This window comes from Macaca mulatta, chromosome 1 (genome assembly GCF_049350105.2).
Source record: "Macaca mulatta isolate MMU2019108-1 chromosome 1, T2T-MMU8v2.0, whole genome shotgun sequence".
Taxonomy (NCBI): domain Eukaryota; kingdom Metazoa; phylum Chordata; class Mammalia; order Primates; family Cercopithecidae; genus Macaca; species Macaca mulatta.
In genome coordinates this window covers 3,732,688-3,756,597 of record NC_133406.1, presented here as the reverse complement: position 1 = coordinate 3,756,597, position 23,910 = coordinate 3,732,688, and the positions used below count along the sequence as shown (strand labels likewise).

At 47.6% G+C, this 23,910-nt stretch overlaps 1 protein-coding gene across 1 annotated transcript in view; it reads left to right on the top strand.

Moving 5' to 3' along the window:
* KIF26B (kinesin family member 26B) overlaps nucleotides 1-23,910 on the top strand; it is a 555,676-nt gene that overhangs the window by 193,880 nt on the left and 337,886 nt on the right. The window contains exon 3 of the mRNA XM_015127721.3: nucleotides 12,088-12,621. Coding sequence (XP_014983207.3) covers nucleotides 12,088-12,621 — 534 coding nt within the window. The remainder of the gene's footprint in view (nucleotides 1-12,087; nucleotides 12,622-23,910) is intronic.

Here is a 23,910-nt window from a genome sequence, read left to right as displayed (position 1 = left end):
TGATGATGATGATGATCTTTTTTTTTTTTTTTAGACGGAGTGTTGCTCTGTCACCCAGGCTGGAGGGCACTGGCGCGGTCTTGGCTCACTGCAAGCTCCGCCTTTCAGGTTCAGTCGATTCTCCTGCCTCAGCCTCCTGAGTGTCTGGGACTACAGGCACCCACCACCACACCCAGCTAATTTTTTTTTTTTTTTTTTTTTTTAATAGAGACGGAGGTCTCACCTTGTTGGCCAGGCTGGTCTTGAACTCCTGACCTCAGGTGACCCGCAGGCCTCCCCAAGTGCTGGGCTTACAGGCATGAGCCACTGCGTCCAGCCAGTGATTGTTTTTTCAGGTGCTGGGATGGGGGGTGGTGCTCTGCACAGCGTAAGATGTTTAGCAGCATCCCTGGCCTCTACTCACTAGACATCAGTAGCCCTCTCCCAGTTGTGACAACCAAAAAATGTCTCCAGGTATTTCCTGATGTCCCCTGAGCATCAAAATCACTATCTCCAGCCTGGGCAATATGGCAAAACTCCGTCCCTACAAAAGATACAAAAATGAGCCGGGCATGGTGGCCTGCAGCTGTAGTCCCAGCTATCTGGGAGGCTGAGGTGGGAGGATCATCTGAGCCCAGGAGAGCGAGGTTGCAGTGAGCTGTGATCACACCACTGCACTTCAGCCTGGGCAACACAGTGAGACCCTGTCTCAAAAAAAAAAAAAAAGAAGAAGAAAGAATTTAAAAAACTTACCAGCGGTTAAGAACTGCTGGAGGCCGGGCACAGTGGCTCAAGCCTATAATCCCAGCACTTTGGGAGGCCGAGGTGGGCGGATCACGAGGTCAGGAGATCGAGACCATCCTGGTTAACATGGTGAAACCCCGTCTCTACTAAAAAATACAAAAAAAAAACTAGCCGGGCGTGGTGACGGGTGCCTGTAGTCCCAGCTACTCGGGAGGCTGAGGCAGGAGAATGGTGTGAACCCAGGAGGCGGAGCTTGCAGTGAGCTGAGATCTGGCCACTGCACTCCAGCCTGGGCGACAGAGCGAGACTCTGTCTCAATAAAAAAAAAAAAAAAAAGAACCGCTGGAGTAGGGAGAGAATTTGGCGAAAAGACATCTGCATCTACCTTTAGTCTGCGGGCTGTGTCTCCAGGGCTGTTTATCATCGTCTTGAATTATTTTTTATGAAAAGCAGCAGCCCTCACGCTCAGGTGTTTGGAGGAGTTGCAGTTCATTGGGTGGAGGGCAGTGTCTCCTGAAATCCTGAGCTCCTGTCTGAAGGCCGCGGCTGGGGTTAGGTACTTGAACAGGAGAGGCAGGTGTCCCTGTCTACTTCTTCCTTCTCCCTGCTCCTCTCGGTCTTCCTGCCCATCCCCTCCTCTGTGACAGCATACCACACCGTCACCTGAGGTGCTCGTCAGCATGCAGATTCCAGAGCCCGGCTCCCCAGAGATTCTGATACAGGGGCCTGGGAGGGGGCCTGGAAACCTGCCTCACTGTGAGCTTTTCAAGTGACTCTGCACGGGGGGCGTGGTGAGGTCACACTTTGAGAAACAGGCCCTAGAGCATTTTCTGAACACACAAGCCCTCCCAGTCCTCCCGGGATACTATAAAGTCTAGCAGAAACAAGCAAGAAAGACAACTATACTGGCAAACGTGACAAAAGCAAAAAGGGATAAAAATTCCTAAGAAAGTCCAGGCGTGGCGGCTCATGCCTGTGATCCCAGCACTTTGGGAGGCCGAGGTGGGTGGATCACCTGAGATCAGGAATTTGAGAGCAGCTTGGCCAACATGGTGAAACTCTGTCTCTACTAAAAGTACAAAAATTAGCTGGGCGTGGTGGCGGGCGCCTGTAATCCAGGGTACTCGGGAGGCTGAGGCAGGAGAATTGCTTGAACCTGGGAGGCAGAGGTTGCAGTGAGCCAAGATTGCACCACTGCACTCCAGCCTGGGCGAGAGAGTGAGACTGTCTCAAAAGAAAAAAAAAATTAAAAAATTCCTAAGAAAGATGAAGCTAATTGATGTGGGAACCTCTGTCACTGAAAATGGATTCATCGAGTCATCGATTCATTCGACACATGGCTTCTGTGTGCCTACTTGACTTCAGGCATTATTCTAGGCATGACACATTCAGCGGTGGACAACACAGACAAATGTCCCTGCTGTCACCTACTTTATATTTTGCAGAGGGAGACAGACAATGAGCGGAATCTAGTTAGAAAGGGGCCATGCTGTAGAGAGAATTAAAGCAGAGAAAGGTGGTTAGGGAGTGTTGGGGCCAGTTTGCAACTGTCATTAGATGATCCAGGAAGGCCTCATTGAAAAGGTGATCCTTGAGACCTTGAAGCTGGTAGGAGATGGTCAGGCAGATATCTGCAGGTGAAAGTATTCTTTGCAGGAGGAACAGCAAGTACATCACTGAGCTGGGAGTGGACATTCCTGGTGTGTTCAAGAACAGCCAGAAGGCTTTCATGGCTGGTGCAGGCTGAGTCAGGGAGCGGGTATAGGAGCTGAGGGCAGAGAGGGACCAGGAGGCTGAGTCCTGCAGAACCCATGGCAGCGACATTGACTTTGACTCTGAAGGAAGTAGGGTGGGGGCCAGGGGAGGATTTTAAGCCGAGGACTGCCAGGATCAGATTTAAGATTTAAAAGGATCACCTCGGCTGCTGCCTTGAGAGTGGACTCCAGGGGGGCAAGAGTAGGAGTTATCGTGACTATTCAAATTATGGCACAGTTTCTGCCCCCTAGGAATTTACCGTGATGGTGGAGATAGAACATGTACAGCTCTGGTAAGGAAATGTTTGCTGAGTGCCGTGAGTGACGCAGAGAAGTACCGTGAGAGTCAGCGAAGCAGCGAAGGGAGACATCTCTTCTCGGAGTCAGACTTCACGGAAGAGCTGGGCCTTAGGATGGACGAACAAGACTTTGGTTTTTTAGTGTGGTACATAATTCACCATTCACATCCAGTGAGCGGTACACATTTAAAGCGTACACTTTGGTATTTTTGGACATATGTGTCCACCTATGATGCTGTCCCCACCATTACAATACTGCACGTATCCATTACCCCCAAAAGTTTTCTCGTGCTTGATGAGGGAGACAGGGAGTTAACATCGGGGCAGGAGCCAACGCGAAGGTGCAGAGGCTGGGAAATGTAGGGGCTTCCATGGGACAGAGGGAGGCTGGTGCGGGCGCTCCTGGGGGAAGTGAGGGACGTGTGACAAGGTGGCCTGAAGAAAATTGTGTAGGGCCACAAGGGTTAGTTAGGTCACAGGGGAATGATGCAAGTACTTAAATTTGTTGTAGGACACGGTCAAATGATTTATTTGTTAACATTCCATCTTTTTTGTTTTTTGTGTTGAGACATGCTCTCACTCTGTTGCCCAGGCTAGACGGCAGAGGTGCCATCGTAGCTCGCTGCATCCTCAGCCTCCTGGGCTCAAGGGATCCTCCCACCTCAGCCTCCTGAGTAGCCGGGACTAAAGGCATGCACCACCACACCTGGCTCATTTTTGTATTTTTTGTAGAGATGGGATTCACCATGTTGCCCAGGCTGGTCTCAAACTTCAGAGCTTAAGGGATCTGCCCACCTCAGTTTCCCAAAGTGCAGGGATTACAGGAGTGAGCCACCACTCCCGGCCGAAATTTTACCTTTTAAAAACAATGGCAACACCACCAAATTTTAGATATTTAATCTTTTTGTAGTAAGTTTAAGAAAACACAGCCAAGGGCGGATCACGAGGTCAGGTGATTGAGACCATCCTGGTTAGCACAGTGAAACCCTGTCTCCGATAAAAATACAAAAAATCAGCTGGGCTTGGTGGCGGGTGCCTGTAGTCCCAGCTGCTTGGGAGGCTGAGGCAGGAGAATGGCGTGAACCCAGGAGGCAGAGCTTGCAGTGAGCCGAGATCACTCCATTGCACTCCAGCCTGGGTGACAGAGCGAGACTCTGTCTCAAAAACAAAACAAAACAAGAAAATACAGCCAAGTACATTTATGCAGTATTTCATGCATATGAAATCAATTAAAAGAAAAAGAAACAGTAAGCAATTTCATAATTACATAATTAACAGAATCCTTAATAGCCTTAGACTAATTCAACTACTTGCAGATTGAAAATAATTCCATTTGCTGCCTGCTGGCGCATTAAAGCCTATATGTAAAAAATACATCTAGTCTAGATAGGCTTTAGGAATTTAGAAGTAATATTTTAGTGCATTCTACTATAATCTTGATTAGTGCTTATATGTGTATAGTTCAGCACTTTATTTTTGTGTCATGTTGAGCATGAACTTTAAGGGAAACATTTTAAGTTTGTAGTAAGAACCTACTTTCCCATCGTAAGCTCTGAATCTATTTGTGAAGGGATCCTATTTCCCCACAGCCAAGGGAGAGACTGGAGAACAAGGATTTTCAGGGTTGAAGATACGCTGATGTGAAATCAGGTTTCTCTTTTTTTCTTGAGACAGTCACGCTCTGTTGCTCAGGCTGGAATGCAGTGGCGCAGTCTCGGCTCACTGCAGCCTCTGCCTCCTGCGTTTCAGCGATTCTCCTGCCTCAGCCTCCTGGGTAGCTGGGATTACATGCATGCACCACCATGCCTGGCTAATTTTTGTATTTTTAGTAGAGAAGGTTTCACTATGTTGGCCAGGCTGGTCTCGAACCCCTGACCTCAAGTGATCCTCCTGCTCGGCCTCCCAAAGGGCGAGGGTTACAAGAGTGAGTCACCGCATCCGGCCTAGGTTTCTCTTTCTACATCTCCTGGGAAAAGGTTGGCAGCTCCTAGGAGACACTGACCAGTTAGTTGCTGGGTCTGTGATTCGAATCGGACATCTAGCAAAGACCCCATGAAGCATTACTCACTCTTGCGGGAGAAATGAGGAATTTTCAGTAGGCTGTTACAATGAGAAGTATCAGATTCTTAGTTCCATGGAAATGAATGCCTCTTGGAGTGTTTCATCTTTTAAAATAGAGAAGGAAGCTGAGAGTCATTCAGGCCACGCTCAGAGATGTCAGCTCAGGAACTCCAGGAACCCAGTATTATTTTGATTTCTTTTTTTTTGTAGAGATGGGTTTTCCTCATGTTGTCCAGGCTGATCTCGAACTCCTGGCTTAAGTGATCCACCTGCCTGGCTTTGGGCTCCCAAAGTGCTGGGATTACAGGTGTGAGCCACTGCACCCAGCCTATTGTGATTTTTTTCTTTCTTTTTTTATTCTGAGACAGGGTCTCACTCTGTCGCCCAGGCTGGAGTGCAGTGGCGTGATCTCAGTTCACTGCAACCTCCGCCTCCCAGGTTCAAGCAATTCTCGTGCCTCAGCCTCCTCAGTAGCTGGGATTACAGGCACCTACCACCACGCCTGGCTAATTTTTCTATTTTTAGTAGAGATGGGGTTTCTCCATGTTGGCCAGGCTGGTCTCAAACTCTTGACCTCAAGTGATCCACCCACCTCAGCCTCCCAAAATGCTGGGATTACAGGTGTGAGCCACCATGCCCGGCCTGATTTCTTTCAAGAAGGCTTTGACTTGATCAGATGTAGGAGGTGGTTAAGTGAACATCATATGTTCCTTTCTTTATCATCCTCTCTGTTCTTAATTGCCAAAGCGCTAAATCCTCCTAGATAAAAGAAAGCCCTAAAATCATTGTCACCATCCTCCTTATCCTCATCACCACCATTATATGAAGTTCTAAATTTATGCAAGTTACTGTATTAGATACTGAGACTAGTCACATTGATAATAATTACTACCATTTATTTAACGGTGATAATAATTACTACCATTTATTTAGCATTTACCAAGGACCAGGTCTGTGCTAAAAATGTTGCACATATTATCACATTTAATTCTTACTTAATAAAATAATTATAATTATCAACTCCCATAAGGAGACTGAAGCTTGGATAGATTTGTGAAAAATGGCTTCTGGTCACTCAGCTACTAAGTAATAGAGGCAGGACTCGAACCTCCCATACCCTTAACCAAAAGTTTTCAAAGTACTCAACACTGTCCATACCATCTAGTTGGTAAAAATGAGACCTAGACATAAAAACTGGCTGGGCGAAGTGGCTCATGCCTGTAATCCCAGAACTTTGGGAGGCCGGGGTGGGCAGATCACCTGAGGTCAGGAGTTCAAGACCAGCCTGGCTAACATGGTAAAACTCTATCGGTACTAAAAATATAAAACAATAATCCGGGTGTGGCGGTGTACGCCTGTAGTCCCATCTACTTGGGAGGCTGAGGCGAGAGAATTGCTTGATGCAATGAGCCAAAATCACGCCACTGCTCTCCAGCCTGGGCAACAGAGCAAGACTCTATCTAAAAAATCAATCAATAAAAGCATTTTCAGGGGTTGTGATGAGAAATGCCTCACCCATTCTTTTGAGTAATTTATGAACTGTTCTTAATCACGTTAAGTTCTAATTAAACATCTCCCTTTTCTTTTGAAGTGGAAAAGTCTTGCCATCCGCAATACTTTTTTCACATGTTGCAGCAAGCAGCCCTGTTAATTGCATTCCCACCTGCCTTTGGCCCTCCCAGCTGCCTCACTTGCGGAACACGATCATTCAAACTGAAGTCATTCGTGGGACCACCTCTCTCTGCAGTAATCCCGAGCAGAATCACTTAGGCTGGGCACAGCCGCTCCCTCCCAGGATAATTCGGTTTCTTATGTAGAACAACTGCGGTCTGACATTTAACGTTTCTTCCTCTGGAGAGTACTTTTTTCTTTTTTTTTGTCTCGTGAACTTATTACCCAGCGTGCCTTTATGCCTTTACATTCAGTGCGTTCACGTGCTCAGCGCGGTGTTCGTGTGTGATCCTCATCCTGGGTGAAGGGCTGTTGGCTTACAAAGCAGACTGGGAACAACGACAAACCTTGGGTTCAGACTCCAGATAGGCCAGAAGGAAGTTTCTACCTGAGTTTTATGCTAATCAAGCAGGGGTGCAGGCGATCAAGCAGGGGTGCAGGGGTGCACCTGCTATCTCAGGGCATGGCCTCATTGCTGTCACTACTGCAGTTGTTATTTTGGCTGTCTCAGGCCTCACCTGGAGCAAACCCTCATTCTAACACACCCTGTGTTCTTTCAAATATCCCTCCCTCTTCTTTCCCCGTCTTTCGAGAATGCGCTGTGCTTGTGTCCTCTTTGCCAATCAGAGTGAGCCGCTTGGGGACTTTCGTCCATGTACATGTTGTGTCAGTGTGAACGATAGAACCCTGAGAGTGGTGACTTCCCCACCCGGAGCCATGGGACGTGATTCCTTTGTCAGACATTCTGATTGGTTCCTGGCTTCCCTCTGCGGTGGTCTTCCCTCTGCGGTGGTCTTCCCTTTGAAGTGGTCACATGTCTGTGTGTAGGTCTGGGGTCTCCATGAACAGCAGGAATCAAGGACACTGACATTCTGCCGGCCGCCGGTAAACTCCTGCTGTGTAGATTCAGCGTGGTAATGGGGCGAAGAGAGTCTCGTGGTGAGAAATACTCTGGGTGAGAAATACTCTGTGTCTCCTTCGTCCTTCACAGCCCATGAAGCACAGGCGGAACATGAGGTGCAAAGGTCAGGGAGCTGATGAGCATCGACGAACAAAATCTTTCTGAGGAAGGGCCGGGTGCAGTGGCTCACGCCTGTAATCCCAGCACGTTGGGAGGCCAAGGCGGGTGCATCACGAGGTCAAGAGATCAAGACCATCCTGGCCAACATGGTGAAACCCCATCTCTACTAAAAATACAAAAATGAGCTGGGTGTGGTGGTGCGTGCCTGTAATCCCAGCTACTCAGGAGGCTGAGGCAGGAGAATCACTTGAACCGGGGAGGCGGAGGTTGCAGTGAGCTGAGATCGTGCCACTGCACTCCAGCCTGGGCAACAGTATCTTCTTTATTTCAGCACTTACTTTCTGTAAGCTATGGCTGTTGACCGTTCCTTTTTGAAGTTCTGAGTTGTACTAAAATGTTTATGTATAATGTGTGGAGAAGCACTTGATTTACTGAGGCCTTTTGATGATAAGAACTCACAAAGGGTTTTAGATCAAGGGTGGCTTCATTGAAAAAACACCTCTGACATCAGCCAGCAACCGTGTTTTCTTTAAAGACTCTCAATCTCAGCTTTTCCCTGGATGAGAGAGGAATGGGTTGTTGGCTACTTCCTGGCTGTCTGTGGTGGTCGTATGGCTGGTGGGCCCAGCTGTGCTGAATGGCTGTGTTGGCGCTTGCTGGGCTTGCTTTGGCTGTGGCACGGATGCCTAAGTGGAGGACAGGTGTGAGGGGTGGGAGTTGGTGCTGATGTCTTGTGAACCCCGGGGGAGCACTGAGCTCCATGTATGTATGGATTGGTCCTGTGGGTCACTACAGACTGGGCTGGAGGTGGCAGCAGAGGCATGTGGCATTGGGTAGTCCAGGAATCAAGAAGGCCCCCTGGACTGTGAACTCCCAGAGAACGGGTATTGTTCTCGTGCACCCTCAGAGCCCCAGCCTGGGGCAACGCTGGGCATGCTGGAAACCAAAATACCTACTTATTAAATGTCAGCAGCTGAGCCACAAATGGCAATATGCAGAATAAAGAAGGTGGTGCTTCAAGGGAGAGGAGTGAAATCAAGGGAGGAAAGAGAAGAGGGGCCCTCAGAACCAGGGGTGGCTCATGCGATTTCTGGAGAGTGGATGTGTCCCTAGGTCAGAGCCAAATCCAGACTCCAAGGTCTAGCATCGAAAATAAACTGTGATGTGCAGACATGACTTCTCTCTCTCTCTCTCTTTTTTTTTTTTTTTTTGAGATGAAATCTTGCTCTGTTGCCTGGCTGGAGTGCAGTGGCATGATCTTGGTTCACTGCAACCTCCACCTCCTGGGTTCAAGCGAATCTCCCGCTTCAGCCTCCCAAGTAGCTGGGACTACAGGTGCGCGCCACCACACCTGGCTAATTTTTTCCTATTTTAGTAGAAATGGGGTTTCACCATGTTGGCCAGGATGGTCTCGATCTCTCCTGACCTTGTGATCCACCCGCCTCGGCCTCCCAAAGTGCTGGGATTACAGGCGTGAGCCACCGCGCCCGGCTGACATGACTTCTCTTAGAGCTGCCTCCTTTCTGTGGCACTTCCTCCGTATGATTGGGTTAACCAAAATATTCTAAATAAGCAACTGATCTGAGGCTTTTTGAAACCAAACAGTTTGGTGCCTTGAAAGCATAAGCCATTGGTTATGTGAGAAAAAAAAGAAACTGTATCTTTGCGTATATTGGGGCACAAATCCCGTTTGAATGAATGAACATTTCCTGGTGAAAACATGGGGTTGGAACCCTTCTGTGTCTGTGAGAGAATAGGAATCTGTTGATGGATATGGCTCTTTGGCTTAAAGTGAAAAATCATGAACTGGTGGTCAAGAAGTCTAGGCATAGTCCACGCTTTTAACCCTCTGGGACCTGTGTATCTGTAAACTGAGGTGACACTGTGTTCTGAAACGGTCCCTGAGGGGCCCTTTCAGGTCCTGCTACACCTCTGAGTTGTGATTGGAGACTCGCTGGCCCTGTCACTGAGGAAGTCACCTCGAGGCATCACTTCCTCAATGAGATTCGAGGCTCGCTGGACCTGAACCTCCCGCCGCTTCCCATCATTGTGTCTGGCTGTCTTGTGTCTCCCTCCTGAGCCACCCCTTGCTGCTGCAGTGTGAGGAGGCCTCTTGATTTATTAATCAATTAATCAGTGCACACTGAGGGGCTGTTCAGGGTAGTTAAACAGGGAAAACAAAAAGCTGGAGCCTGTAATCAAGATGGATCATAATTAAGAACCACCCCCCAACTGCTGCTCTTCCTGCCCCGCTCACTGCCTCACAGCTCCCTCCCCGCCTACAGCTCATCAAACCGCCTTCAGCTCTGATGGGGCTTCTACCCCATACAAGCCGACAGTGAATTTCAGAAGGGCCCATTTTCTCCCTAATGTCCTAGAGGGAAATAAGCCCTTAGATGAGCTTTATCCATTACCTGCAACGACCGTTGAGCCCCCAAAATGGCATCGTAGCCCTGTTCATGTATGCACAGACCATACTCTCCTCTCCCCATTCCCCATGAATGGAGTCATGGAGCTGGAAGGTCCTTCCCATCAGGAAAGGCCATGGCCCTGTGTGACAGACGAGAGGTTCAGTGAGGCTAAGTGAGTTGTCTGAGGTCACTACAGAACTGCAACATTGGGCCGGGCACGCTGGCTCATGCCTGTAATCCCAGCACTTTGGGAGGCCGAGGCATGTGGATCACGAGGTCAGGAGATCAAGACCATCCTGGCTAAGACGGTGAAACCCCATCTCTACTAAAAAAAATACAAAAAACTAGCCGGGCGAGGTGGCGGCGCCTGTAGTCCCAGCTACTCGGGAGGCTGAGGCAGGAGAATGGTGTGAACCCGGGAGGCGGAGCTTGCAGTGAACTGAGATCCGGCCACTGCACTCCAGCCTGGGTGACAGAGCGAGACTCCGTCTCAAAAAAAAAAATAAAAAAAAAGAACTCCAATGTCACAAGTGGCAGAACTGGAAACCATCTGATACTCAACGAACACTCCTCGTGCTCGTTTCTCTGTGTAATCCTTAAGCCAAGTAAATAAGCGACATTGTTCTCATTAAATCCATTTTCTGATTTCTTTTTCATAGGGGTCTCTGAGCTAGATTTTTATTTTATATATAAACATTTTATAAACATATATTATATATATAATAATAATATATAGTATTTTATAAGGGTTTCTGTCTATGTTGCTCAGGCCGGTCTCAAACTTCTGGCCCCAAGGGATCCTTCAGCTTCAGCCTCCCAAGTAGCTGGGATTATGGGTGCCAGCCACCGCACCTGGCAAGATTATATTTTTTAGAGACATGTCGGTTGCTCAGGCTGGAGTGCAGTGACGCTGTCCTAGCTCACCGCAGCCTCAGACTCCTGGGCTCAGGCAATTCTCCCACGTCAGGCTTCTGAGTGGCTGAGGCTACAGGTGTGTGCCACAGTGCCTGGCTAATTTTTAAATGTTTTATAAAGATGGGGTCTTACTATGTTGCCCAGGCAGGTCTTTGAACTCCTGGCGTCAAGTAGTCCTCCCACCTCAGCCTCCCAAGGTGCTTGGATTACAGGCCTGAACCACTGTGCCCAGCTAATATTTTGTAATAGTAGTTTTAGATGAAGTTTGAAGGGAAAGCCTATCTTGGACTGTTTTGCTTTGGTGGGTTAGAATATCAGACACCTGGATAGAGACATGGCCAGCTTCCCTAGGGCAAATAGTAAACATGAGTTAATCTACACAAGTTTGCTTGGCTGCTGGTACAGGCTGGATCTCTGGGCCAGAATCTGTTCGGTTTGCTTCTGTTCCAGTGGTACTTAGCACACAATGCTGATAAGGCCAAGATTTTCTTAGAACACAATCTCTGTTCGAGGTTGCAAGTTGCACCTCCATCTGCTACTAACTTTCTGTGGTAACAGGAGGCCAAGGGGCCTCAGTGCAGCGGTCCAGATTGCACTCACCCCGCGTCATGCCTGGACAAACGTTTGTTCCTTCTAATTGAACACCTTGGGAGAGCCCAGGGATGGCTATCATTCTTTAGTGGACATAAGAATAAGAATGTTCTTGCCAAGCGTCGTGGCTCACGCCTGTAATCCCAGCACTTTGGGAGGCTGAGGCGGGCGGATCACGAGGTCAGGAGATCGAGACCATCCTGGCTAACACGGTGAAACCCTGTCTCTACTAAAAGTACAAAAAATTAGCTGGGCGTGGTGGTGGGTGCCTGTAGTCCCAGCTACTCGGGAGGCTAATTGAACCCAGAGGCAAAGGTTGCAGTGAGTCGAGATCGTGCCATTGCACTCCAGCCTGGGAGACAGGGCGAGACTCTGTCTCAAAACAAACAAACAAACGAACAAACAAATGTACTTGTTTGACCGGCCTGGCGAAGAAGATACTTAGAAGTCTTTTTTTTTTTAACTTCTTTTTAAAAGTTTTCACTATAAAATTCTTACATTTGTCAAATGTGTTTATCAAAAATGGAGGCTTTTCTGCCAATGTAGCTTCTCATTTCTGTTGAATGCCAATCAAACTACCAAACTCTTGAGCAGCCTTGGAGTTATAGAATCTCCCTTTCCTCTGCTTCTGTGTTCTCTAGGACCCTGCTTTCTCGGCTGTGATTCACGACAAACTCCAGGTCCCCAACACCATCCGGAAGGCATGGAATGACCGGGACAACCGCTGTGACATTTGCGCCACTCACCTGAACCAGCTGAAGCAGGAGGCCATCCAGATGGTGCTGGCCTTGGAGCAGGCAGCTGGCAGTGAGCACTACGACGCTTCGCCCGGCTCCCCGCCACCGCTCTCCAACATCCCCACCCTGGTGGGGTCCCGGCACGTGGGTGGGCTCCAGCAGCCCAGGGACTGGGCCTTTGTGCCTGCCCCCTATGCCACCTCCAACTACACAGGCTTCGTCAACAAGCACAGCAGCAAACCCAGCAGCCTTGGGGTCAGCAATGGGGCGGAAAAGAAGAGTGGATCCCCCACCCACCAGGCCAAGGTCAGCCTCCAGATGGCCACCAGTCCAAGCAATGGGAACATCCTCAATTCAGTGGCCATCCAGGCTCACCAGTACCTGGATGGCACCTGGTCCCTGTCGAGAACCAACGGGGTCACCCTGTACCCATACCAGGTAAGTAGCCTGGGTGAGCCAGGAAGAGCAGGGCTGGCTCGAGTCAAAGCAGAGAAGTGGGCAGCACTTCCTTCCTCTGCCTCCTCCTGGGAACTCAAAGCCTAGTGTTTCCATGTGGCCCCCACAGAGTTCTCATCAAGGTGCCCCACCCAGACCCGCCTGCTTTGAGAGGGTGCTGCTGTATCCTCCAAACCTTCCACACCTCCCCTTTCTCCACTCTTCAGTGTCTCCTTCCTGAGAGACCCTGCTGGTCCAGACGATGCCAGCAGCTTCCCAGCCAGCAGGTTTACCACATGGCATAGCCATGAAGAGGTAGGCCACAGAGATCCTTGGACTGGGGTCCAAGCCCCGACTTGGCCACTTATTAGCAGTGTGACTTGTCACAAGGGGTTTGCCCTGTCTTAGGCTCAAGTCCCTCATTTATAAATGGATGTGAGTCATGAAAATTAAATAAGGTAGTGTTTGCATGACATGTAGGCCAATATCTGCCATATAGTAGGGAATCATTGTTGTGCCTGTTAACAGAGATTTTAGATGTTAAGACAGACGAGTGAGAGGCTTTTGAACGAAAGGATATTGTGAGTCCCAGGAATCATGGTTTTAAAGCAACCTGTGGAAGTGTTGGACATTGCTAAGAATAAAATATACGAAGGAACAGTGATCCGTGTTGGCACTCTGCTTCCTTTGTCTGTACCTTCCAAAAGAGGTATAGACGCCCTTCTTAATCTCTCCTCACTTGACAGACCCAAACTGTTTTCTATTTGCAACTCACCTTGAGAACTATTGGTACTGGGCTGCCAAAAGTGCATTTTCCTTTTCAGTTATTTGAATTAGCACATGCCCCCAAGTTTCCCCATAGAAATAAAAAACAGGTCTTAAATCTCCCAGGGAATCTAAAGATGATCTGATTTTGCCTGGGTGAGTTTTCTGTTGGATGAGGACTGGATTTTGACTGTAAGTGGCCTCCATCCCCTGCGTCAGTGGTGTGGGAAGCAGCAGAGAGCACTGACCGTCACTGGAATGGAGAGGCGGCCACGGGCAAGGATGTATTAGTCAGAGAAGGTAGTTGGTATATAGAGCAAAGGATCCTAGAGAGCTCAGGTTCTTTCTCACTTAGGTCTGGATATAGGGGGTGTTTGGTGGGTGGCCTTCCGCTGTGACGTGAGCACTCAGATTTCTTCCACCAAATGTGTCACCATCTTCCAGGGGCCTCAAGAGTCCTTCACCAGACCTTCTGTAACCAGCCGGGAAATGAGGGGAGAAGGCATGTGTGGAGGATCTCACAGGAGGATTTGGGGCCCGGCTTTGCCTGGAAGGCATGTGCATTGCTTACATCTTTATTCTGGGTGGATCACGAGGTCAGGAGATCGAGACCATCCTGGCTAACACGATGAAATCCCGTCTCTACTAAAAATACAAAAAATTAGCCGGGCATGGGGGTGGGCGCCTATAGTCTCAGCTACTCGGGAGGCTGAGGCAGAGGAATGGTGTGAACCCGGGAGGTGGAGCTTGCAGTGAGCTGAGATCGCGCCACTGCACTCCAGCCTGGGAGACAGAGCACGAATCTGTCTCAAAAAAAAAAAAAAAAAAAAAAGAATTCAGTCTCTGCCGGGCGTGGTGGCTCACACTTGTAATCCCAGCACTTTGGGAGGCTGAGGTGGGTGGATTGCTTGAGCCCAGGAGTTGAAGACCAGCCTGGGCATCATAGAGAAAACTGGTCTCTATTAAAAATACAAAAATTAGCCAAGTATGGTGGCATGCGCCTGTAGTCTCACCTACTTGGGAGGCTGAGATGGGAGAACTGCTTGAGCCCGGGAGGCAGAGGCTGCAGTGAGCTGAGATTGCACCACTGCACTCCAGCCTGGGTGACAGAGCAAGACTCTGAATCAGGAAAAAAGAAGCGTGAGAGAGAGAGAAATAGACAGACAATTTAGTCTCTTGACCCCACCTTCCCACTGGGGAAGCTGGGGAAGCCGGTCTACCCATGAGACCAGGAGAAAAAGGAACAAGTTGAGTGAACACATAGCATAGTTTTGTTATGCTGGACAAGGTATAGGGAAACATGAAGTGAGTTAAATGTGGTTGATAAAATTCCTGGTGACTTTTTCTAGAGTGTTTGAGAGTGTTCGTGTCTCTTGCTATCTTGAAAGAAAGTGGGAAGCATTGATCATTATCCTAAGACATTAGCATTCTTGGATTGTCGAACTTTTCACTTAACTGGGTGCTTTCTAATTTACAAAATCTAACATATACATGATTTCACTGAACCCCACAGTAGGCCTATGAGGTAGGTGGGGCAGGTGTTAGATCTTCCTTTTACAGATAAGGAATATGCTGCTTAGCGAAATGGCCGCACAGCCCACGGCAGAACCAGCACTGGCTCTCCCCGTACCCGGGGAGTGGCTTTGCCTACCATGGCTTCTTCCAACTTTCCTAGGCTACCCCAAAGTAAGCTGTCAACATCTTTTCCAGATATGGTTCCTTTTCAGACCTGTGTCACAAAGAAAAGAACTCATTTTACCTGCCGGGGCCTCACTGCCCCTAGACTTTTGGATAGAATTTTCTGGGATGTGTATGTAAATATAATGAAGAACCAGTGGCGTCCTGCGGGGTGCTTCACGGTCTAATCTTGGAAATAACCATCTAGGGCAGGAACAGAGAAGGGCTTCTTTGCATCATGGGATGATTTGCTTTTTTTTTTGTTTGCAGTTTTAAAATATACCATTTACAAAATTATAAAAAGTAACATGTTTGTTGTAAAACAAAATTTAAAATGCATGAGAAAGTTTAAATAAGACTTTAGAAGTTGATGTCACCCAGATACAAACTACGTAACATTTGGGGATACCTCCTTCTAGCATTTCATACACTTCCAATTTATAAAATTGTGACCAGGTTCAATTCTGTCACCTGCGTTTCACTGAATCCATTGGGTCCATTTCCCCACGCCGTTACACGTTTCCCTAAAATATTATCTTTAGCAGTAGCGTATTTCATTATATGAATATTATCCACACTATGGAGATGTCCTAATTTATTAGGTTGGTGCAAAAGTCATTGCGGTTTTTGTTTCAACAGCAAAAACCGCAATGACTTTTGCACCAACCTAATACATAACCAAACATCAATTAATTAGAATTTAGGTCTTTGCTACTGTAAATAAAATGCTCAGATGAACATCCTTTTACCCAGGCCATAGTTTCCACACATCCCTGGGTTGTGTGAGCCACATGCTCATGTTACACAGACAACTCACATTTCACCTTCCAGGACCCCGAAGCTCTGTATCACACGCACATTGGCTGTGCGGCCATTTCACTAAGCATCAGGGGCCGGTTAGAAGACTCAGTGACTGCGCCAGGGCTGACGATCGAGGACAGATGAGCATGAAACTGGTGCTTCCTATAAAATATTCAAAGTGAGGTGAAAGTTTGTGTGTAAGGTGGAAACACTGAAGATGCTGCTTCAACGGCTGGTTAGGGATTATTTGTGCGTTTCTTTTATTTGTGCAATGATTCTTTTCCTCGTCTTTCTTCCCAAACTCAGATGAAAGAGAATTTGCTGTACAAGTATTTATTCATCTCTAACCAAGTACCAGGCACTGTGCTAGGTGGTGGGTGGGGCTGCAACCGTGGGCTGGAAACCCTGATTCCCGTCCTAAGGTCCTCACCGTGGGACAGAAGGCAGGTGAGTGCAGAGGTGAAGAGATGCCCCACTGCTTTGGGGGCATGCAGACAGGCTCCTAATCCTGCCCAATGTGGCACAACCAGATACAACCAAGATTCACACGAGCCGCCAGCTTGTGGTCGTCCTGAGTACGTTATGTTGCTTCTTTCCAACTTGAGAACAGACCAATTCACGCATTTCCCCTGAGTAATAAAGGGACCAGAGGAAATCTCTCTGGGATCAAGAGATTTGGTGCCTGGCTATGAATCCGCGTCCCCTGTGTTGTGACTGTGTCGTCCTGACGCCCCGGGGTGGGGGCTCTGGGTCTGGCCAGACTGAGTGTCTCCTGTTGCGGACATCTCCCTGCAGTAAATATTATGCAGTTCGCAGTCTAGCCAGCTCGTCAGAGATGGTTGACTGCTCTGAAAGCTGACCTCATTTTTCCTGCTCACCCGTACTCCCACTTTCCTCCCCACAAAGCAGATGGCCTCTGGATCAGTGCCAGAGCCGTTCCCTGGGCAGAGAAGCATCTAGACCTTGTCACTACCACAGGCGCAACTCCACACCCGCAGAACCCAAGCCTCTAGAAAATGACTCTTCCCTCCTGCAATTTAGATGTAGCGAGGATGCGGACAGGCCTTCCAGCAGTGAGCCTGGTGGGACCCGCGTCACGCGGGTGATAGAATGGTCCCGCGAATCCCTCAATCCCTGTGACCCACACCACTGTGTCATAATCTCCAAAGGCTGTGGTAGGAAGATTCTCGATTCTCTTTTGATATATCCTTCACATTTCTAAAGTACCTCCAGAAAGCCCAGGAACCTGTAAGCAACACAGATAAATAGGAATCGATCCAGAGAGATTTTAAAAAGAGTCATTTAGGAAGTACTGAGATGACATCAAAAACGTTGAACAAACCACAAAGATAAATCTTATTAAATACCTTAGAAATTTGATTTAATAGAAGATTATAAGATGGGCTTTCAAAGAAAGACTTTCTTCTGTTCATCTGCAGACATCTACCATAATCTATACACACAGAGAAAGCAGAAAATTCTCTAGCACAGGGGTCCGCAGACCCCAGGCCACAGATTGATATGACTCTGTGGCCTGTTAAGGAGCCAGCTGCAGAGCAGGAGGTGAGTGGCGGATGGGTGGGCATTACCTCCTGAGCTCCATCCCCTGTCAGAGCAGCAGTGCCATCAGGTTCTTCTAGGAGCGGAAACCGTATTGTGAACTGTGCACGTGAGGGATCTAGGGTGCACGCTCGTTACGAGAATCTAATGCCTGATGATCTGAGGCGGAGCAGTTTTATCCCATTTCCGCCCCCTATTTGTCTTCCATGAATCCGGTCCCAGGTGTTGAAAAGGCTGGGAATCACTGCTCTAGAATCGTCATCCTTTCTCTTACAACTTTTATTTCCGGTTTGGGGGTACATGTGCAGGTTTGTTACATGGGTAAATTGCGTGTCACTGGGGTTTGGTGTACAGATGATTTTGTCACCCAGGTAGCGAGCATAGTATTTGAGAGGTGGTTTTCCGATCCTCACCCGCCTCCCACCCTCCACCCCCAAGTAGGCCTGGTGTCTGTTGTTGCCCGTCTTTGTAGCCATGTGTAACAACCTTCATTTGACCACATGAAATTGTGACTTTGAAAGGATGTGTCTAGATTAGTTCCTTGTAATCAACTACAGATTAGTTACCTCTTTTTGAATGGCAGCTGCTTTTGCCTGATCAGCATTTTTTATAGTCAATAACTGCAGGGAAGACTGTACACACAGAATTATAGGATGTTGGTGATGTTGGTGTTAGAATGCACCTCTGTAGGATGTAGGCTTTTGCATCATGGTAGGAGATTTGGAGACAGAGTCTTATCTAGTTCAAGCCTGTAGTTCCACCAACTATTAAACCAGTTTAGAAGCTTGACATCTTAGTCTATTTCATTACCTATTAAATTCCTACCTCACAGGGTGATTATAGGGAACAATTAAGAAGAAGGTGTGAAAATATTTTATGAACTATAAAGCAGGAATACCGTATAAATTATCTATTTCAACCCTTTCATTTGCCAGAAGAGAAACCTTAGGCTGAGAGATTTGAAGCTTCTTTTGTTTAGAGTTTTCTAAATCCTAGCTGAATCTCTTTTACTAAATCACACACTCTTGGACAACAGGGACTCATTTTATTCTCATGCCCCTCACAGCAGCTAACGTGAAAATGTGGTTCTTTATTAGAGACAGCTCCTATCTCAGGGGAGCACTACAATTACTTTCTATGACTGACCATAGTTTAGGAAAGAATTCCAGGCCAAAGACCTATCTAGAACCCAAGGATTTTGGTGGAAACCACCAGTCATTCGATTCCAAGCTAATCTTTAACCTGAAGTATCTTAATGATACTTAGTAAATCCTTAGATTCAATGAAAAGAACCTAGCTGGCATTTTGATGCCACACTCAATACAGGGGCATTTGAAAGGATAGAAGGACTTTATTTCATAGAACTTCACTCAATTGAACTTGTCAAGAAAATTCAGAAGATATTAGATTAATATACAAGTAATAAATCCGTCACGGACCGTTGATAGAATCCATGTGCATTCCTTGAGTTGGAGGAAAATGCTCTCAATACAATTTTTCCTGCATTCTCTAAAAACATCCATTGGAATTAACATGAGAGATAATGCTGGACTGAACTCTGGCTGAAATCATTATGAGGTAGTCTCTATTACAGCTTTAGGAACAACCATGCCTATGAAACATAGCCATTACTGGAATTTATATTTTAAGTTATGAGCACAGTCTGGGCACGGTGGCTCATGCCTGTAATTTCAGCACTTTGGGAGGCCAAGGTGAGAACTGCTTGAGGCCAGGAGTTAGAGACCAGCCTAGACAACATAGTAAAACCCCATCTCTACAGAGAAATAAAAAATTAGCCAGGCGTGGTGGCATGCCTGTAGTCCCAGTTACTCAGGAGGGTGAGGCAAGAAGATTCCTTGAGCCCAGGAGTTCCAGGCTGCAGTAAGATGTGATTGTACCACTGCCTACAACCTGGGTGACAGAGTGAGACCCAAGACCCTATCTTAAAAAAAAAAAAAAAAAAAAAAAAAAAGAAAGATATGGGCACAAAAGGATGTAAAAGCAGCACCAACCTCAAAATATATCAAGGTTTGCTAAATGGCAGGACCTCTGCAGTGCATAACACTTGCTCCTCCGAGATCAGAAGCCCTGGGGGAGCTTGGTGCTAGCGGACTTCCGAGTGCCCCTGTAGGAGGAAGGTGAGGCTCTGTGAGGCCCAAGTGCTGTTGTACTCAGAGGCTTTGCTTATAGCAGCTTCATGGAAAGCAGAAGCGTGTTTTCTAGTATGGCTGATGTTGGGAGATGAGGTAGACACATGCTCTTCCCGGCCGAACCACTTTTCAAGAAGGCACGGGGTGGCTGTTTCCAGCAGGTCAGGAGTGGAGGATTTTCACCCGTGTTCTTCCCAGCTCTCGAGGGCTCATTCAGCCACTCGTGCCCTGGAACATGCAGCGCACCCCTTCCTGGGCCAGCTCTCGAGGGCTCGTTCAGCCACTCGTGCCCTGGAACATGCAGCGCACCCCTTCCTGGGCCAGCTCTCGAGGGCTCGTTCAGTCACTCGTTCCCTGGAACATGCAGCACACCCCTTCCTGGGCCAGCTCTCGAGGGCTCGTTCGGCCACTCGTGCCCTGGAACATGCAGCGCACCCCTTCCTGGGCCAGCACTGGGGTCACTTGCTTTCCTCTTGCCGCTGCTTCTGCCCAGCCAGGCAATAGTGTAAGATGCCACGATTAGACAAGCTATGACGTGGAAGAGATTCTGAAGACCATGGGTTTTGTTTTCTCCTGTTTATAGATGGTCAAAGGGATATTCGGTTATGTATCTTTATGCTTTTTGACAAATCATGAACGCAGGAAAGAGAATCAGTTTGTATATTCGGTCATGGACAGACATTTCTCAAGGCTAGAGTGTTCAGGGTGAAATTCCAAAAGGGTAGTCACAGCTTATGATTATGGATGGGGTCGTGGTCTGAAGGGAGCACCCAGACTTCACTGGGAAAATTCAAAAATACGTTCAATCTGGGCATTTGCTTGGTGTGGTAGACTGAAGAGGGGCCCCCCAATGATGCCCACACCCTGATCCCCACAATCTGTGGATGTCTTACCTTACACAGTACAAGGGCCTTTGCAGATGTGGTTAAGTTAAGGAGCTGGAGATGGGGGGTCATTTAATTTAATTTAATTTTTTTTTTTTTTTTTGAGACGGAGTCTCGCTCTGCCACCCAGGCTGGAGTGCAATGGCGCGATCTCGGCTCACTGCAACTTCCACCTCCCAGGTTCAAGCTATTCTCCTGCCTCAGCCTTGGGATTACAGGCATGGAGCACCATGTCTGGCTAATTTTTGTATTTTTAGTAGAGATGAGATTTCACCATGTTGTCCAGGCTGCTCTCAAACTCCTGAGCTCAGGTGATCTGCCTGCCTCAGCCTCCCAAAGTGCTGGGATTACAGGCATGAGTCACCACATCTGGCCAAGGAGATCATTTTAGACTATCTGGGTGGACTCAATGTAATTACAAAGATCCTTAAAGAGGGAGGCAGGAGGATCAGAACCAGAGAGAGGAGATGGAAGGATAGAAGCAGAGGTCAGAGGGGAGAGAGATTCAAATCTGTTGGCTTTGATGATGGAAGAAGGAGCCTCTAGAAGCTGGGTAAGGCAAGGGTCTGATTCTCCCCTAGAGCCTCCAGAAGAACCCTGCAGGGCCATTTTTGAGTTCCGGTCTCCAGAACTTTAAGAGGATACGTTTATGTTGTTTGAAGCTGCTCAATGTGTGCTATTTTGCTTCAGCAGCAATAGGAAGCTATTACACCTGGTGAGCCTTTGGCTAACCGAAAAGCTTGGTAAGGAGAAGGGGGATGGGGTCTACAGACCAAGGAGTCCCTGCAGAAACCTGCAGGACAGCCAAGAACGTGGGCTTTGCATCTCACACAACAAACCCCATTACCCTGCGGGTCGGCCGGCCCATGCACAAGTCAGATTCTTTCATTTGGGTGCCTCCGCAGAATGAGAGGTTACTCATACTGCACCGCCGGTTTTCGATTATCTCAGATTTCCCTATTGTTGTAGAATCATAATAACCAGCACACCACAGCCACTCTCCATTGGTAGCTAGTAATTACAGTTACATAAGGCTCATACTGTTGAAACTGTGGAAATCATTCCAAGCTGGGGGTGGGAGGATGGAAGGAACCGGAGGGGAAGGAGACTTCACTGAATTTCGTGTAGAAGGAATTCATCTTGGCTAGAGGCCCTTTTGATCTGATAGAAGGAGATTTCACAGAACTGCCCCGGCAGTAATTCTTCCCTCATCTGGTAAAAATCTTCATAATGCCTGCACTTGGGTGCACTTTGGAAGTTGTAGAGCAGCGTGTAAGTGTGTGCTGGTATCGCATTTTATCTGGTAGGCAGAAGACAGTCAATGGGGATTTCGGAGCAGGGGAAGGGGAAGATTTCTTTGCCTGAAAGCAGGAATTCTCAATTTTGGCTTCACACTAGAATTACTTGGGAGATTAAAAAAAAAAAAAATCCTAATGCCTAAGCCACACCCCAGACGAATTAAATGAGAGTATCTGCAGGTGGGACCGAGGCCTTGGTTTGAACTTGGCCAAGGCCAAGAACCACAGCGTTAAGAAAGAATTTATCTGGCGCTGGCACAATAGGTACAGGGAAGAGGACAATGAATGTATGTGGATAGATGAGTGAGAGGCTGAGAGACAGGTGTTTGTTTCTTACGACTGCCCTCACAACTTACTACTAACTATGTGGCTTTATTTTTTTATTTTTTGAAACTGAGTCCTGCTCTGTCGCCCAAGCTGGAGTGCAGTGGCGCAGTCTTGGCTCACTGCAACCTCCGCCTCCTAGGTTGAAGTGATTCTCCTGCCTCAGACTCCTGAGTAGCTGGGTTTACAGGTATGTGCCACCACACCCAGCTAATTTTTGTACTTTTAGTAGAAAAATTGTCCAGTAGGATCTCATCTCAATCCTTAACTATTGTATGGGTGCAAAAGCAATTGTGGGTTTTGCCATTAAAAATAATAGCAATCTCTGCAATTACTTTTGCAACTATCTAATAATTACATCTGCAAAGACCCTGTTTCCAAATAAGGTCACATTCTAAATAGACAGACAGATAGGTAACTAGCTAGCTAGATAAGACAGATAAATAAAAAGGAGAAAAGTGAAGTTGGAGTGCAGAGGTGAAAGGTATATGTGGGCTTTTTCCTTGCTGAACTGCTTCTGAAGAAGGAGCAGATACAGCATCCACGGCTGGTCAGCAGTGGGGGATTCCCATTCACGTTCTTTGCTTGGAGGAAAAAAGGGCACCAGTGGAAAAGAGAAAACCAGGCCAAGCAGAGAGAGGGAGGGACGTGTCATATCTGCATACATCCTTACACTGGAGGGGAACCTCTCCAGAGCCAGACAAAATGAAAAAGTACTCAGGGACAAAGTCAGTGATCAACCTACACGCGTGGGCTTTTCGTAGAATAACAGCCTCAGGCTCTTCTGAACTCACAGAATACCTTATAAGTCATTTGTGCTTTCACAACTACAGGCATAAACGTAAACAGCACTTCTTGGACCATCACCTGAGAGCAGATAAATTTAAGTTGTGAGCCTCATCGGACTGATGCTGGGGGAGCCTTGTTCCTTCTCTACTGACCAAGCTGATAGTTTGGTCTGTATTTTTTGTTTTTATCTGTAGTAACCTTTCAAGGCTCCAAAAACAGGCTAGAAACACTTGGTAAGATGCTGTGTGCCTTAAAGAGGAATTTCTTGGTTACTATTAATAGTTACCATCCCCCCCCTTTTTGATGTGGGTGAGAGGGGTTAGGTGGGGAGGGGTGGTGGGAATGTGGCTATTATCACCCAAGCAAGGGAGGAGTTATTTTCCCCTCCCAGGCAAACCTTGGGTCAAGGGCAGAGCTGAGCATTGCTGCACAGGGGGTAAAATAGGTGAGAGAGAAGATTGCCTAGATGTAGATGCTTTTCACAGTTATCTTGTAGAGGGCTGCCCACATCCTTTCTCACTCAGCCACCCTCCCAGACCTTGTTCCCTCAGGCTGAATTTTCAGTTTCCTATGGGTTGAAGAAAAGAGCCAGGGAGTATCCAGGCTCCATAGTGAGCTGGCCAAGGGGAAAACGACAGCTACTGCTCTTTTTCATTTTAATGACAAATAAAACAGATCGTTTTAGAAACTCAGAGGCTGATACTCATCCATGATTTTATCCAAGTCTCACACAACGAGAGGTTGGGGTCATGCTGGATTTGCTGCTCATGCACCAGAAATAAAACACCAGCTTCCTTGCTGACTGTGTGACCTCGAGCGGGCTTCTTAACTGCTGTGTGCCTGAATGTTCTCCTCTGCAGAGTGGAAACTTCCAGAGCTGTTATGGTATCATGTGAGAGGGTGTGAGTTGCACACTTAGCACTGTGCGTGACACGTGGCAACTTCTCCGTTAAGTTCATTGAATTCCTTGAGTGACATTTTCTTTTACTTAACTCGAGTTCACGTGACTCAAATTAAATGGATCAGGACCCTCTTTTCCATTGT